The sequence below is a fragment of the Engraulis encrasicolus genome, chromosome 16, assembly GCF_034702125.1.
Source record: "Engraulis encrasicolus isolate BLACKSEA-1 chromosome 16, IST_EnEncr_1.0, whole genome shotgun sequence".
Taxonomy (NCBI): Eukaryota; Metazoa; Chordata; class Actinopteri; order Clupeiformes; family Engraulidae; genus Engraulis; species Engraulis encrasicolus.
Window position 1 is genome coordinate 37,637,924 of NC_085872.1, and position 15,622 is coordinate 37,653,545.

General features: G+C 43.0%; 1 protein-coding gene across 1 annotated transcript in view; it reads right to left on the reverse strand.

Annotated features, from left to right (window-relative positions):
* The window catches only part of LOC134465731 (phosphatase and actin regulator 1-like), an 89,648-nt gene extending 78,398 nt beyond the window's left edge, over nt 1-11,250 (reverse strand). The window contains exon 1 of the mRNA XM_063219558.1: nt 11,139-11,250. Within this exon, the coding sequence (XP_063075628.1) occupies nt 11,139-11,250 (112 nt within the window). The remainder of the gene's footprint in view (nt 1-11,138) is intronic.
* Between the last annotated feature and the right edge of the window lie 4,372 nt (nt 11,251-15,622).

Below are 15,622 nucleotides of genomic sequence, written 5' to 3' on the forward strand. Positions count from 1 at the left end.
TACTCACTGTATGTGTAATGTGCGTGTCTGTGTGTGTGTGTGTGTGTGTGTGCGCGCGCGCGGGGGTGTGTGTGTGTGTATTGAGAGGAAGATAAAGTAGACGGACATGGATGTGGTGCATATTGGAAGGTGTTATGGTTGGGATTGTGCGGCATTGTATACATATATGTAAGACTGCTTTACACAATAAAAAATAATCATTCAACTGAATAGATATCTGATCAGTTAACAGCAACTGACAACTCAAAAACTCAGGACACTAAATATCTTTCCAGCAACATTCTACTAGGATGTTATCTCACTCGGATGAAAATAATAGCAGAATGCACATGTGTCATTCATGTCTGTGTGGGTTTTTTTTTATTTTGAATGAGTGTCTATTATAATCTGTGTTTTCATTCAACCGTGTGTGTTTGTTTATTGGTGTGTAGCAATCCAGCAGAGGAGGGCTGTCCAACACCTGCCTCTCTGTGACAGAGCGAGTGTGGTCATTTCCAAGGGGCTTACAGTAACAGACAGCTGGCCGATGCCATCTTGAGCTCGAGGTGTACAATGTAACAAGGGTCCAATTATCGGGCCCCCTCCCCCTGGGCCTTGGACTACTGTCCCCTTGGTCCCTTTTGTCGTCTTCCCTGTTCACACACACACACAGACACACACACAAACACACACACACACACACACGCACGCATGCAGGCACGCACGCACGCATAGGGATAGCACAAACCGCACCGAAAACCGAAACCGTACAATTCACACACATACCGAACCGAACCGTGCAATCCGTCGCAAACCGCAATTCATGTACTGCCCAGAAAAATATGTAAAACAGAGATTCTAGGAGTATCTTATCCAGTCTCTCTGATTAAAACATTAGCATATAAGACCAATCAGAGGATGACAATTAAAATCACACCATTTTCACATTATAAGCCTATACAAACCATATGTAGGATATTTTGTGATAAGTCCAATTCTATTAGCCAATTGAAAGAGGGCATTTGGAACGCTCAGACAGCACACATCAGCTGACGACAGTTTAAGTGCAAGCGCAGGTTAGCACAAGAGACAGTTCTCAGACACATGCAAAAGGTCAAATTCAACTTGCGCATAATCACTTTATAACTGCAGTTATATAAATATTTGTAATATTCCCAGTGCACCATTTATCATGAACTAAAAAAAAGAACCGTAGAGAACCAAAAAAAACGGTGACCTTGACACCGTGATATGAACCGAACCGTGAATTTTGTGAACCGTACCACCCCTAACGCACACACACACACACACACAGTGCCTGTGCCTGTGCCCGGCTGATCTCAGGATGGATGACTGCAGTCTGTGTGCTGTGTGCTAAACTCGTCTTGGCTGGGCTGCCTTGCACACTGCTCGCTCGTGGACAGGCTACCAGCAGCACTGATGCAGCTAGGTAGCACAAGTCTGTAGGAAGCATATGTAAAAAAAGACAAGCAAGAGAAAATAAAAAAATAATCAAACAGCAGGAACACTGGGGACAGTGTGCGGAAGTTAAGCGAGAAAAGACCAAACTGACAAAGTCAGCCAATGTTGTTTATGGAAGGCACTGCAGAAGCGCCAACAGTGGGGTTTGCTCATTTCAACTTGAAAGTCAATTGTAGCTGAGGGCAAGCTTCACTCAATATTGCTTCAATTTTGTAAAAGTGCTGACCCAAATGATAGACGAAAAAGGGGCGAAAATATACCTTGCACCAACTGTTGTTTTTTATTGCCTATTGCCGAAATGTGTTGTGCAATTGCGCAATTGTTGTGAAAATGTGCAATCGATGCACATTGGTGTGCCCACTTTATATCAGTTCTACTTGAGCAATGTGTGCTACAGTACGGGGAGTGGGGTGGAGTGGAGTGGGGGTGGGACAATTGGAGCAAATAATAACCAGTCCTAGAGTCACCTGTCACCTCCAGCTAATTTTGCCAGCACCCTTCCCTTTTCAGAATATGATATTTGCCCCTGACCTGAGATACTGTGAGTACTTCATTATGCAGTGATACTCCATCAAGTGTATCGATACAGATTAGATTACTAGAGGATAGGTGTGCATTGGCACTGCCCTTTCCATTCAATTCAATTACGATTCGGAATGTAACGATTCGGTTCGAATCGATTCAGTCCGATTCTACGATGCATTGCAATGCATAGCAGTTCTACTGAAATCAAGGCAAAATTTTCAGCAGTCATGAGGCAATTTAATCAGTCAGGTATACTAAAAAAAACATGTTATTTTCTGTTGTGTGTATCAGCCCTGCAGCTTTCAATGATTTGAAGTGCTTTAAATATCATTTGTTCTGGAAATGCCCATGAAAGTAATTGAAAAAATATGGCGCATCGATTATGGCATTTGCTGAATCGATTATTGAATTGTCCTGCCCCGCATTGTGATGCATTGCCGAACCGATTATTGTTGACACCTCTATACATTACAGTCATACTAGGGGAAACGACTTGTGAAAGACCGGAGGGGGCAGACAAGAAGAGGTGTGTAGTTGTGAGTACTGTAGGAAGAGTCTGATTGGAGATCATACAATATTAAAGGCATAACACATGCATGCAGCACATCATCTCTAGTGCTGAGTCATGAGTGCAATGAAAATGGAATGAGAGAGAGAGAGAGAGAGAGAGAGAGAGAGAGAGAGAGAGAGAGAAAGGAAGAGAAAGAGAAAGAGAAAGAGAGAGATGGGGGGATGCAAGCAAGAAGGGACGTCTGTCTTGAGGCAGGCAGCGCGCTGCTCCCATGAGGTAGAGCACCAGACAGTTGCTGGAAGCAGTGGGACCACACGCTGTGAATTTCAAATATTTAAATAGTGTGTGGACACTGCTCAGCGCACACCCACAGCTCCACATGTATTGGACACACACACACATTCACACACCACTTCACACACACACACACACACACACACACACACACCTACATGCATGCATATGCCATGAACTTCATAATGCCTTTGTGTGTGTGTGTGTGTGTGTGTGTGTGTGTGTGTGTGTGTGTGTGTGTGTGTGTGTGTGTGTGTGTGTGTGTGTGTGTGTGTGTGTGTGTGCGTGTGTGTTTGTGTGTGTGCGTGTGTGTGTACTATCCACCCTCTGCAATGCAGACTTCTATTTGCATTCTGTCCGAGCAGCCTAAGCCCGTCAGTATCTCACAATAATACATTACACAAAAGGCAGGATACACACATAAACACCAACACACACGCATGCACACACGCACGCACGCACACACACATGCACGCAGGCACACACACACACACACACACACACACACACACACACACACACACACACACACACACACAGATGGTATCACCTGAAATGTGTGGCTTGTATACAGATGACATGACGACTCCACTAGCTTTTCTAGACCCACACCGCCATCTACACCCGCTCTTGCAAAAACATGAACAACATGTAATGTGCTGTTGGCTGTTGCAATACAACACACAAAAACAATATCTGAAATAGAGATGTCCGATATTGGCTTTTTTGCCGATATCCGATATGCCGATATTGTCCAACTCTCAATTTTCGATTGGGATATCGACCGATACCGATGCTGATATATGTGGGTTATTTTTCCTCATAACAAATTTTAGGTAACATTACAAATCTGCTGTTATGGAACAAAATATGCTTAATTTTATTGTAATGCCCCACTAGATGCATTCTCGAATGCAACTAAACATTCCAATTATTAACATCGTCTGTGCAAAATAGAAAAATAATTAAGGAGAAAAGTGTACAGTAATTCAAACATTATTATATCGGTTTTGATAGGCCAAAAATCCGATACCGATATTGACCGATATGACATTTTATGCTATTATCGGGCCGATAATATCTGTGGGCCGATATTATCGGACACCTCTAATCTGAAATATTCTGTCAGTTCGATCCATGTCAGTCTAGTCCTCTGCCAAAAGGGCCACCAAAGGAGTAATACCAAGCAGGAAGTGGCTCAGGCTCGTCCGCGCAGCACAAACCTGTCTCTGCCTCTTGTGAACAATGATTGATGTTTGGCCCTGCCGTGGCCAACCGGTGGGGCACTTGCCTGCCCTTCGATTCCCGGCCCGGGTCGTTTGCCGACCCCTCCCTGTCTCTCTAAACCATTCGCTTCCTGTCCACCTCTCGGGCTGTCCTGTCATCGATAAAGTCGTAAAAGACCAAAAACAATTATTTAAAAGAACAATGATTGATGTTTACAGAATATTAGGTCTCTGCCGTTATGTGTCATTCGTACACTACAGAGAACCATATACTGGTACTGACATACCGTACTAAGAATCATACCCGTGCATAGAAATATAAAGGCTAATTACACGCAAAAGCTCTCATTCCCTTCCCTTGACAGTTAAGTGAAAATGTGTGATATGAACAGGTGTGATATGCGCAATTTGTGTTATGTGTACAACTGGATACCACAAAGTCCTTTGGGATCAATATAGTATCCCAACTTCACCACACTATTAGTTCGTACGGTAGTAGTCTACACACACACCCACACACACACAAACACACCACCAGTCATAACTTCATGTTCATTCAGTTAGAGGCATTATGCTGTGGAAGGGCAGATTACAGTCAGTCCTCTTAGCACACTGTATAGGTGGATGTACCAGATGCTTCATAGCCTGAAGCTATTTTTCTTTACCTCTGGCATAGGTGATGACAGCTCAACTTGCAACATCGATTTTGCACTGCACATAGGCATATACAACAACAAACAGCTGACTCCAGTATCACATGGATATGTAAAGAAATTTGATTTTGCACTTCATAAAAGGCAAATATGTTTGTTTAATTGTGACAAATGACTATTTGTGTACTATCATGTTAAAAATGGATGTGCACCCATCCCTTCTCTCAATAGTCTGACTTAGTATCTCTACATTATTGTTTGGTTGTGAGCATACTAATGTCTAAAACAGACTTTTCCAAAATGTTTTTATACGTTTTTTTTTTTTAAATAGGGTTCGGCTAAGAAGAATTTGGAGAGTTCAGATGCAAACCCGTCTAAAAGCCACTTTTATCACATTCAAGTGATTTCAGTCAAAAGCCAATTAAATATCATCCAACAAGTCCAACAAGTAAAGCCCAAACAAAACAAAATGGCTCGAATTTCAAGTTTACTAAATTTCTAGAAATACAGCACATTCTCTCACGATATTATCAGTCCACCTCCCATGAGTCGGATAAGTCTAAGTGCAGTGTCATGGTTGCCATTGCATTCAGCACTTATTCCTATTTTATCATGTATCTCACCATATAACTTTGTAAGCCATGTTTCTACTTGAGGCAAGCAGCCCCTACAAGTCTATTAAAATGTGCTCAATCAACAACAGAGATCAGAGCATGATTTGAAGTAGGGGATGAGACAGACTTTTATCTAAGGCTCATATCAAATTCTTCCACCACTACAAAGTCTTACTTAAACAACCACTGTGCTCATCACTGCGTCTGAAGCCATTATGAAGTGACTAGCATCTGAGATCAATCAGTTCCTACAATTTGACAGTGTTGTGCTAGTGTCAACTCTGATGACAAGCAGTGCCCGTGGACCTAGTATCCTGTGCTTCTCTGTCAAAGGTAGTCAGAAAAGACAAAGGAAGGTTTGCTCTCTACGTACTACTTGATCTGAATCTTTTGACGCTTCACAGATTTCCATGTTGATTACTTGCTGCAGGAGGAAAGTGTTCATTTCTCAACCCGGGTCGCCCACATATTGTACAGTCCCTTAGCGCGCTACACCACAGCACCCTCAGAATTTCTTTCTTTCAGAAGAATCTGATTTCATGCAACTGACATGGTGCAAGTGGAAACTGAGAGGTGTGCCATTTCATTGACACGGTAGAGAGGTGCTGTTGTGCAAACACTTTGTTGACACCTGATCAATACAATCTCACCAGGGCGGTGTGCAGAGCCGTAAACAGACATTTTCAAATACCGAGGTCAAATACTGCGCACTTACTGCATACTGTACATTTAGGATGCTTTCAACACTTCGGTCAAACTCTTAAGTTTGTTTTCATTAATCGCTGCCTTGAGGATAAATGGGGGTGGCGTATACAGACTGAATTTATCATTGTTGATCATATAGCCTATCGATTTTCATCATAGACACATTTTCTGAAGAAAAATACAATAGACATGACCTCTGTGTCCTCAATGGTAGTTACGGCCATGGCGGTGTGAGTCTCTTTGCCCACCTCAGCAGTAATGGGGGCCTGTAAAGTATGTCTATCCTGCAGAACTTGCTTACTGTAGTTGGGTGTGTGTGTGTGTGTGTGTGCGTGTGCGTGTGTGTGTGTGTGTGTGTGTGTGTGTGTGTGTGTGTGTGTGTGTGTGTGTGTGTGTGTGTGTGTGTGTGTGTGTGTGTGTGTGCGTGCGTGTGTGTGTGTGCCTGTGATTGCACACATGACAGAGAGCAGGCATGCCATATCTGCTTCTACATATGGCTGGATGCACACATACAGTACAGTATGTGAGAGACGGTAAACACTAGTAAACACTAGATGTGTCCAATCTGTCACTTTTAACTCTCAGGACAAACAGTGCAACCTTTCCCACTCTCTCCTGTCTGATTGATGCCTGCCTGTGGCCCCATGGGACATGAATAGGACGTACAGTCATGGCCCCAACCTCAGATGTGTCACAAAGGGCAGGGCAGTCAGGGGTAAACGGTGAGGGCGCTCTGCTCTCCCCTAGCCAGGCTGTGCCCTCCTAGCGACGCAACACTTTCAGAATTGCAACTAGTCAAGTCAAGAGCAATGCAAGTACTTTTTAAGTTCCCGCAAATACGGGAGCTCCTCCCACTTTGTTGATAAGCAAACAACCATAAGCAAACCAAGGGAGGCAGGTCAACCATGCCGTTTGGGAAACGTTCATTGTTATGCTCTTGGTCAGACCAAGTCTTGAAGAGATTGGAACGTCGATGATAATCAGGCTAGCTCTCCCCCATCCTCCTCCATGACTGAGGTACCCTGAGCATGGTACTGTTGCTGCACTGTTCCCTTGGGGTGCCATGGGGGCTGCCCCCTTGCATGGGTGAGGCATAAATGCAATTTCGTTCTGTGCAGTGTGCAGTGATCATTTGTGTGCTCTGGAGTGCTGTGTCATAATGACAATGGGAGTTGGCGTTTCCCAGTTGGACTTTCTTAAATGCTTTTTAACCCCCCCCCAAGTTATTACGTTTGCTTCTACCAGAATGGCAATGGCCACGTCGTAATGTATTACTAAAGGCCCTGTGTTACTGTCATTGTAGTGTAGTACTATGGCAGTGAAGTCCTTTTGACGACTACTACAGCGTTTCCACAGATGGAACAGGTCAGTGTGCACTACATGGGGCTACATCACAAGACAGACTGGCAAATGAATGACATCGCTGGGCCTCAGATGTTCTTGACATGACATCTAGCACTCTCGCAGTGGGTCTCTCTCTGCAGGGCAGTCGCCTCATTAAAGAGGCCCAGCGGAACAGTGCAGAGACACAGTGGGGCTCCTCAGATACTGACCTTGTTTGCACATACCCCCCCTTCCCTTCCCATCCACCTACCTTCTGCTCACCCCCCCCCACTCTCTCTCTCCCTCTCCCTCTCCACAGAGCAACCTGCTAAATGTCTTTCTCTGTACACTCTCCGCCCTTCCCTTTTCTTTGCTTGGCAATGGTGACTACTCTTCTGCGTCCTCCCCATTCAGTTTCTCTTTTACGTGGTCCTGCTCTCTTCTCTCACACACACTCTCGCTCACTTTTCATATATTCTCTTTGCTTCACCAACTTCGCTTGTTTTCTGCCCATCTCTACTCATAGATTCGAGATGCAGCAGGAGGATCTTAGTCTTTTGCATCTAGAGGTGCTCCGATCACCATTTTTTGGCCCGATCACCGATACCGATCACCAAAAATCTTTATCTGCCGATCACCGATCATTGCCGATCACAGAAATTATTTCCTATTTTTTTAATAGCCTATTAATTAACCTTATTGAATACCATTTCTGCCCATAAACCAATCAATCTTAATTTGCACATGTTGCTTTCACAATGTAGGCCTATTATTACGCTATTATTATTATTATTATTATTATTATTAGGCTATTATTATTATTATTATTATTATTATTATTATTATTATCTTTCAGCTCTTTCAGACTAGTGTTGGTAATATAGCCTACAAGTAAGTCTACAGTATTAATCAATTTATAAGTTATTGCATATAATTACTAAACTATTTAAGATTGAATTGAAACTGAAACATTACATCAATTTATAAGTCATTGCATATAATTACTAAACTATTTAAGATTGAATTGAAGCTCAGACACCTGGATCTCAGTCTCTCGTCTTCTGCATACGAGAAAAAACCCTGTCGCTTTAAATGAGCAGCCTCGTGAGGAGAGCCCCTCCCCTCTCTGTCACTCACTGTCCACAGCTGCAGTGCTCCGCGACCGTTTGAGTCTGAGCTCTCTCCCTCTCCCCTCACCTGTCGCCGTTTGGCGTTTCGGAGACTATCAAACTAATCGACTGACTGTCAATTACAACGTTGAAAACAATAACGTTGCCATGCTTGTGCGGACAACGTGAACTTGTCGCGTGCTGGCCGAGGCAACTACACAGGTTATAACGCAAAATGGCTAACTGGCGAGAAGTAGTCTATCGCAAATTACATTGTGACTGAAAAACTTGAGATTCTACATAGGCCTACACAAAAACAAGAAAAAAACTTCCCTTGAAAGAACAGGCAACACGCACAACACAGCGTGTCTGCGAGGAAAGCTCTTTCTCTGTAACACTGTCATAGATTGTAGAATTCCCTGCACAGACTCATTGAGTTTCACACCGTCCACTCTCCCTCTGTTCGGTGTTGCAGCGACTACAAACGAATGACCTGACTGTCCATTAGGCTACAACTTTAAAAACAATACCGTTGATGATTGTTTTGGAAACGTTTAGTTGTTGCGTGCTGACAGGCTGTAACTCAAAATAGCGAACATGGCGAGACTGACACGTCATTCGCAAATTACAAGTCATGTAAACGGCGCATGGATCGGAAAATCAGATCATTGTTGATGCAGATTATATTATTATAAATGGTGAAAATGAAGGAAGGAATTCCAAAAAGTTAAAGACAGGTAAAGATGCCTTATTTTGGTGCAGCAGCTGTGCAGAGCCAGCACCTAGGCTACATGCAGGCAGCGCCAGGTGTAAAGGCAAAATGGTTGCGTGAGGAATTTAATATCTCTGGATCGGTTTTTTGATCGGCATGTTTTTCCGATCACCGATCAGGCTATTTTTGGCCATTATCGGCCGGTCATGATCGGCTGCCGAGCAATCGGAGCACCTCTATTTGCATCGTTACAGCTGCTCATAGTGCCATTGCATCATCAAAGACCGGCAGACACTTCACAGCTATCCATATGATAAGATGGTTGCCTTGAAAATGGTTCAAAGTTGTAGCCTGGGCCCTCATGTTTAAAGGACACAACTACAAGCAAAAAGGCCCATCTTACTGCTGTGCTAATCATCTGAAGTCACACGGATTTCAGGGAACACCACTGATGTAGAGACTGATCTGTCCACCATGGATATGCAAGACACATCAGCTATACCTGCGCTACATGTGATTGTATGGCTACCCTCATTCCTTTTCATACTGTTGCCTATGTAATTCCCTGCAATACAAAACAAAGGAAATAAAAAGAGAAAGGAAACAAAGGCATTCAATAAGAGTTGATATGAAGAATTTGAAGTGTGGTTAGATTGAATGTGCACCACAGCAATAATTTATTATAGGCTTGTTACATTTGGCATGCCAAGGTCAATTTTAGTCCTTAGTCCTTTAGTACTTGGACAAAATGTTGTACATTAAGTTGGCTCTAGGTATCAAAATTCAGTGTGCATGGCCACCAGGAGAAGGTAACTTACTAGGCCTACAGCTACATAGAATCAATGCTGCAGAACCAATTTTGTGGTTCAAAATCCTTCAGTATTCTCAGGTGGTGGTACCACTGTACACAGTGACAAGTAACATGTAGGCCTACAAAGCAGCTGCTGGCATACTGAAGATTTCTCCAGCCCCAAATTCTCACAGCGTACAGCCCACTCAGTAATTGTAAAAAAAAAAAAAAAAAAATACTGTTTCAATTCACTGCAGCTGTTTGACAAACATGTTATAACAAGAACATTGCCTGAATAGCGTTCAATAGGCTACCAACGATGCAAAATTGATAAATCTGTGATTTTGATAGACTTTTGGTAAATCAGAATATTACAAATGAGGACACATTAGACCTGAAACGGAGAAGTCTTGAAAAAATGTGCCTAGCTATTATATTCTTACCCTTCATTATAACGGCAGAATCTGGCGTAGGCTACTTATTCTGAAGCAATTAGAGCATATCCCTCCCTACACATATTCTTATCCTAATACTTCAGCCTACTGACTCAGCCTTACATGTATGCCAAGTCACCATGGCAACAAGGGATGCCTCGTAGGGTAAAACATCTGCACAATGAATGAGCCATAAACCTTGGATCAGGCGTAAAATAAAAGTAGCCTACACATTTTGCATGCAAGTCAACGTGCAAATAACCACGGGGCTACTTGATCAAGAAATGGTTTTCGACCTTGATCAAATTACACACAAAAGTAGCCCACCATGACCCACGCAAAATCCAACTTTGATTTAAATAATCCATTCAAATAAATGAGCAGGCTACTCTGTCTGAGCGACACATCAGTTGTGGGCTATTAAGACAGCAAAATAACCTTACAGTAGCCCATAGACGTGGGAATAAGGCGAAATTAGCAGCCTAAACGTTTTCCAAACTCTCCTTACGTTAAAGTCTTTACGCATAGCCAGCAGTCACAATGATACTTATTTTACCTAAGCACCACCCGTTTTCCGCAATAGACTGGCGCCTGGACATCCGCCGCCACGAAAATCAACCTCCAAAAGTGAAAAGATTCGTAATGATTTGCCCAGCAAACTGCTTGTCGCATATCAAACTCCTCAAATCAACGGCACTGTCACCAATAAGTGTAATTTCGAAGACCATGCGTGGGTAATATTCAACGCCGCATAGACAAGCTACATTCACCAGCATCCTACCTGTCTCCAGGTTTAGAGAAAATCTTGCTTCGACGAGGTAGGGCGTATCGCTTTTGGACCGGACTCTTCTGATCGGTCTGCGATCTGTGTCGTCCTCCAGAGGGGCCGCCATTAATTTAAGCAGCGTCCAGTGGTGACTGACCGGCTCGCGGTAGCACAGTGCCACGGTCACAAAATATGTTTACACATGAGGGGAAATTAAAAACGCGGAGTGGGGAACCGAGAGGTGATATGAGGGGCGAACTGCCGAAATGTTCGCCCCACTCCCATCCATCTGACAGACTGTAGTGAACCTGCAGATGGAAAGGAATATAGGATGAGATGATCATCGTTACGCAAAACCCGCCCACAGGTAAATGCTATATGATGAACATTGTATGAAATTAATGAGAAGTGAACTGTGACAAAAATGTAGACATAGCCTAAAATACGTTAGCCTAATCTAGCTGATAACAGCTGGAACAAACAACATCCTGCAATGCGCATGGAGACGAAAACTTTCACTCCTATGGACAACTTAAAATATAGGGCCTACAATACAAAATCAAAATTGTCTGTTTGCATCAGTGGGAGGGCTTTTGTCATGTCTAGTTATTACCTCTACAGCTTTTCTAGGCCTAGCCTATTATCTTTTTATAGGTTGTTTTTTCTTGGTGTGTGTGTGTGTGCGCGCGCTCTCGCGTTTTTAACATAACAGGTGCACCATGGTGTTTTTAACATAACAGGTGCACCATGAAATATTATAATTTTCTGGAAAATATGTCTAAGCCCATTAAACACTCCAGGCCTACACTTGCTATGAAACTGCATTTAGTGTCATATGGGGGTTTATATAGGCCTAATAGACAGGCCACTAAAACTGCTGGTGCTAGGCCTATTTTGGAAAGCAAAGTTCACGTTCAAGGTCAATCTAATAATATCCTGCCAACATATGTGGAAAAGAAAATAATGACAGATGTCACATTATCATGTGGGCTAGGCCAAGGGCACCAATGGAATTAGTTTTAAAGTGGTGGTGCATTTTTTCCCCTTCATAACAATGTGCTGCTGCACTCCACTCATTTGTCTGCAGTAAAAGTTAAGAAAACCTCATTTACCACAAAAGTGGGGATACAAATGCATCACGGCATCCCCCTTTCCGGCACCTATGGAGCTAGGCTATTTTCTGTAACACTTAGTTCTTTGACCCTTAAATAGGTATATAAGTAAACTCTAGTCTAGCCTATGTACGTATATGAGATTATTCTGAGGTACATAGTCTTATTTAACAATTTTGTTTTCCACTTCCACCAAAACACACCTAAAATAAGATTACCCTTGTATGTAGCTTAATCTCACTCCACTTACAATCCAATTTACCAATGTGGGGGTGTGTGGGAGTTGGATTTTGGGCCCCCTTGAGGGCCCCTGATAGTGCTGTCAGTACTTGGGCCCTTAGAATCTGTAACATCTCCCCCCTGGGCATTCCATGTAGGTTTCAGTTATGGAACATGGTAGCACTGGAGAGAAATGGTTTTCACATTTAATTCTTATCAGTCTTTGGCAGTTACTTTGTGAACATGTTTCTTGCAACCCTGTTGGCTTAGCGAAGTGTTTATTCTGTGATAACTTGACCAATATCTTGGCAATTTCAAGAGAATCTCATCCATCTAGAGCAGTGTTTCCCAAGATTTTTCAGACTGAGGACCACTCTGTTCCCCCAAAAATGTTCAGGGACCACCTGTCTACTAAATTGACAGTCGCTAATGTCACACTGCTAATTTCGATGCAGATCACTTGACTTACTCTCTTATTGTGGTGAAAATATAACTTCAGCTATGTTTAGCTTTGTAATAATGTTACAAATATAGCCTGCGTCTAGCTTGTCACAGAAGTCACAGACCACCTGAGCTCTGTCGCGGACCAGCAGTGGTCCCCAGACTACACTTTGACGATCACTGATCTAGAAGACTTTTAAATTGCTTTCTTAACCCGTTAAGACATGGCGTTATACATTTGCTGTTACCAGAATGGCAATGACCAAGTCGTAGTGCATTACTAAAGGCCCTGTGATGCCCTGTCATGACCAGGGGTGGAGCTAACAGTTGAATGTGCGAGGGACGATGACCTCTAGTGGGCCCTTATATATGATGTGTCAAGGTATATTTGGCCAACATGGTCAGAGGTGGGCCCTAAACATTAACTGGGCCCCAAGCTGCAATAGGTTGGGAGGCCCTGCACTATATGAATGGGATCTGCTCAGCATTTACAGGTATATGGCCACTAGGGGGCCCACTCGTCCAAACAGTGGTGCAGCCCCATAATGGGACTGAGAGAGTGAGAGACAGTATGGAAATCACAAATTTCAAATCATCCAAATCATCGTGGTGTCAGCAAACAAAATGCAATTGAGCCAGGTAGAATTTACAAACACCAAATCATCACTGAGCATTGCAGAACAGTGCATAAATACACACAGATGTGTCAGTGTGGTGTCAGTGAAACAGTTAAGGGCATGGGGGTGGATCATTAACCAGGATTCTCCTGACAATCAAGAGTTGCAAACCAGGTAACTTAACATTATGTAACTGCAAATTCCACAGCTTTGCGCAAACAAATGAATGAAACACAAGTGATGTACAAAAGGACAATGGTTATCAATGGTTGTCAAAGACCAGGATCTTAACATGGCTAAGCTTGTATAAAGCAAGGGGGGGAAAGACGTAACGTGTGACATAACTTGTTCATTCTTGGCTTGTTTCACACCAACTTTCAAGCACCTTGGTTGGTGGCTTTTTTCTGTCTTTCTTTCTTTCTTTCTTTCTTTCTTTCTTTCTTTCTTTCTTTCTTTCTTTCTTTCTTTCTACTAATGGCAGTGTTTTGCTGTGCCCTGTGATGGGTTATCCATCAGGATCAGATGTCCTAACCCCTGAGGGCTAGGGGCCAACTCCTGCAATCAGAGTGTTAAGTGATTGCAGTTTTTAGCCAACGTTTCCCCCCTCTGTCCTCGTGTGGGGCATCATCCTGCACGGGGTCAGCCACTCACCACGGGCTGATAAGACTTGTCTGAGGCCTGATAAGAACACAAAGGTGGAGACCAGAGTTCACCCCTTGAGACACACCGTGAGTAAATGTGTCAGAGAAAGAATGTAAATTCATGTATCCGTATGTTCGTTTTTTTACTGCACAGTGGGTGTGTGTGATTATTGTCAATATCTTATTAGGCCTATATGTTTAGTTTACCTGCACATTGGAGACTGATCAAGCTCATTGTATAACCCTGTTACATAGATTTCTGACAATAAAGTAAACATTTTTAGGGTTTTTTTCTCCTTTATTTGATATAATAGTTGGAGACAGTGACAGGAAGTGAGTGGGAGAGAGAGATGGGGGAGGATCAGCAGATGACTCGGGGCAGAATCGAACCCGGGTTGCCAGCGTAGGAACCCAGTTCTCTACCGTTGGGCCACGGCAGGGCCACAATAAAGTACATTTGTCAAGTCAAGTCAAGTAGGTTTTATTGTCAATTTCTTTACATGCACTGGTCATACAAAGAATTTGAAATTACATTTCTTGCTCTCCCATACAGACATAGACTAATCTAGGTAAGGACATAGACAGTATAGACATAGACAGTACTTATACATGGACTTAAGACAGTATGGACATAGACAGTGCTCATACAGACATTTAAAGTGCAAGACTGGACAACAGAAGACTTGTAGAGGACATACATTAAGAGGTAATTGTTGTGCTTTTGTGCTTTTCCTAAAAAGTCCTTTATAGCGTTCTGACATAGTAATAGTAGCATTTTGAAGAAAAATAAATAAATATTAAAAAGGTCTGTCAAGTACACCAGCAGCAGTATGTGTGTGTGTGTGTGTGTGTGTGTGTGTGTGTGTGTGTGTGTGTGTGTGTGTGTGTGTGTGTGTGTGTGTGTGTGTGTGTGTGACTTGACGTAGCTTGAGACCTGCCCTATCGGAGCAGCTATAACCCCCCAAAAATATGTGCAGGTGTACGTATCGTGAAAAAAACGCACGTAGGTTCAGCGTTGTCTTCTGTAAATGTTGAATATGTGGGGGAGGAAGTTCGTAGTTGTATTGGATAGTTCAAGCTAAAGTTAAGCTATAGTTGTTTAATGTGCGTGTATGTATTTGTGACTCGAGTCTCTGTGTTTGTTTTGGCTTGAACACATAAACCTCACCCTGCCTTCACACAATAAAAGTCTCATGGACTGGTTGTTAAGAATTCTTAAAATATCACTGTCGTGTAGGGGGGGATGTGCTTTCCTGTTATTTCTTCACTCCTCCTCCAGAGCCACCCATATCTTTTCTCTTTAGTGTAGTGTAGTAGTGTGTGTGTGTGTGTGTGTGTGTGTGTGTGTGTGTGTGTGTGTGTGTGTGTGTGTGTGTGTGTGTGTGTGTGTGTGTGTGTGTGTGTGTGTGAGTGTGTGTGCGCGCGTGTGGTTAAAGTTGAGAGAGAGAGAGAGAGAGAGAGAGAGAGAG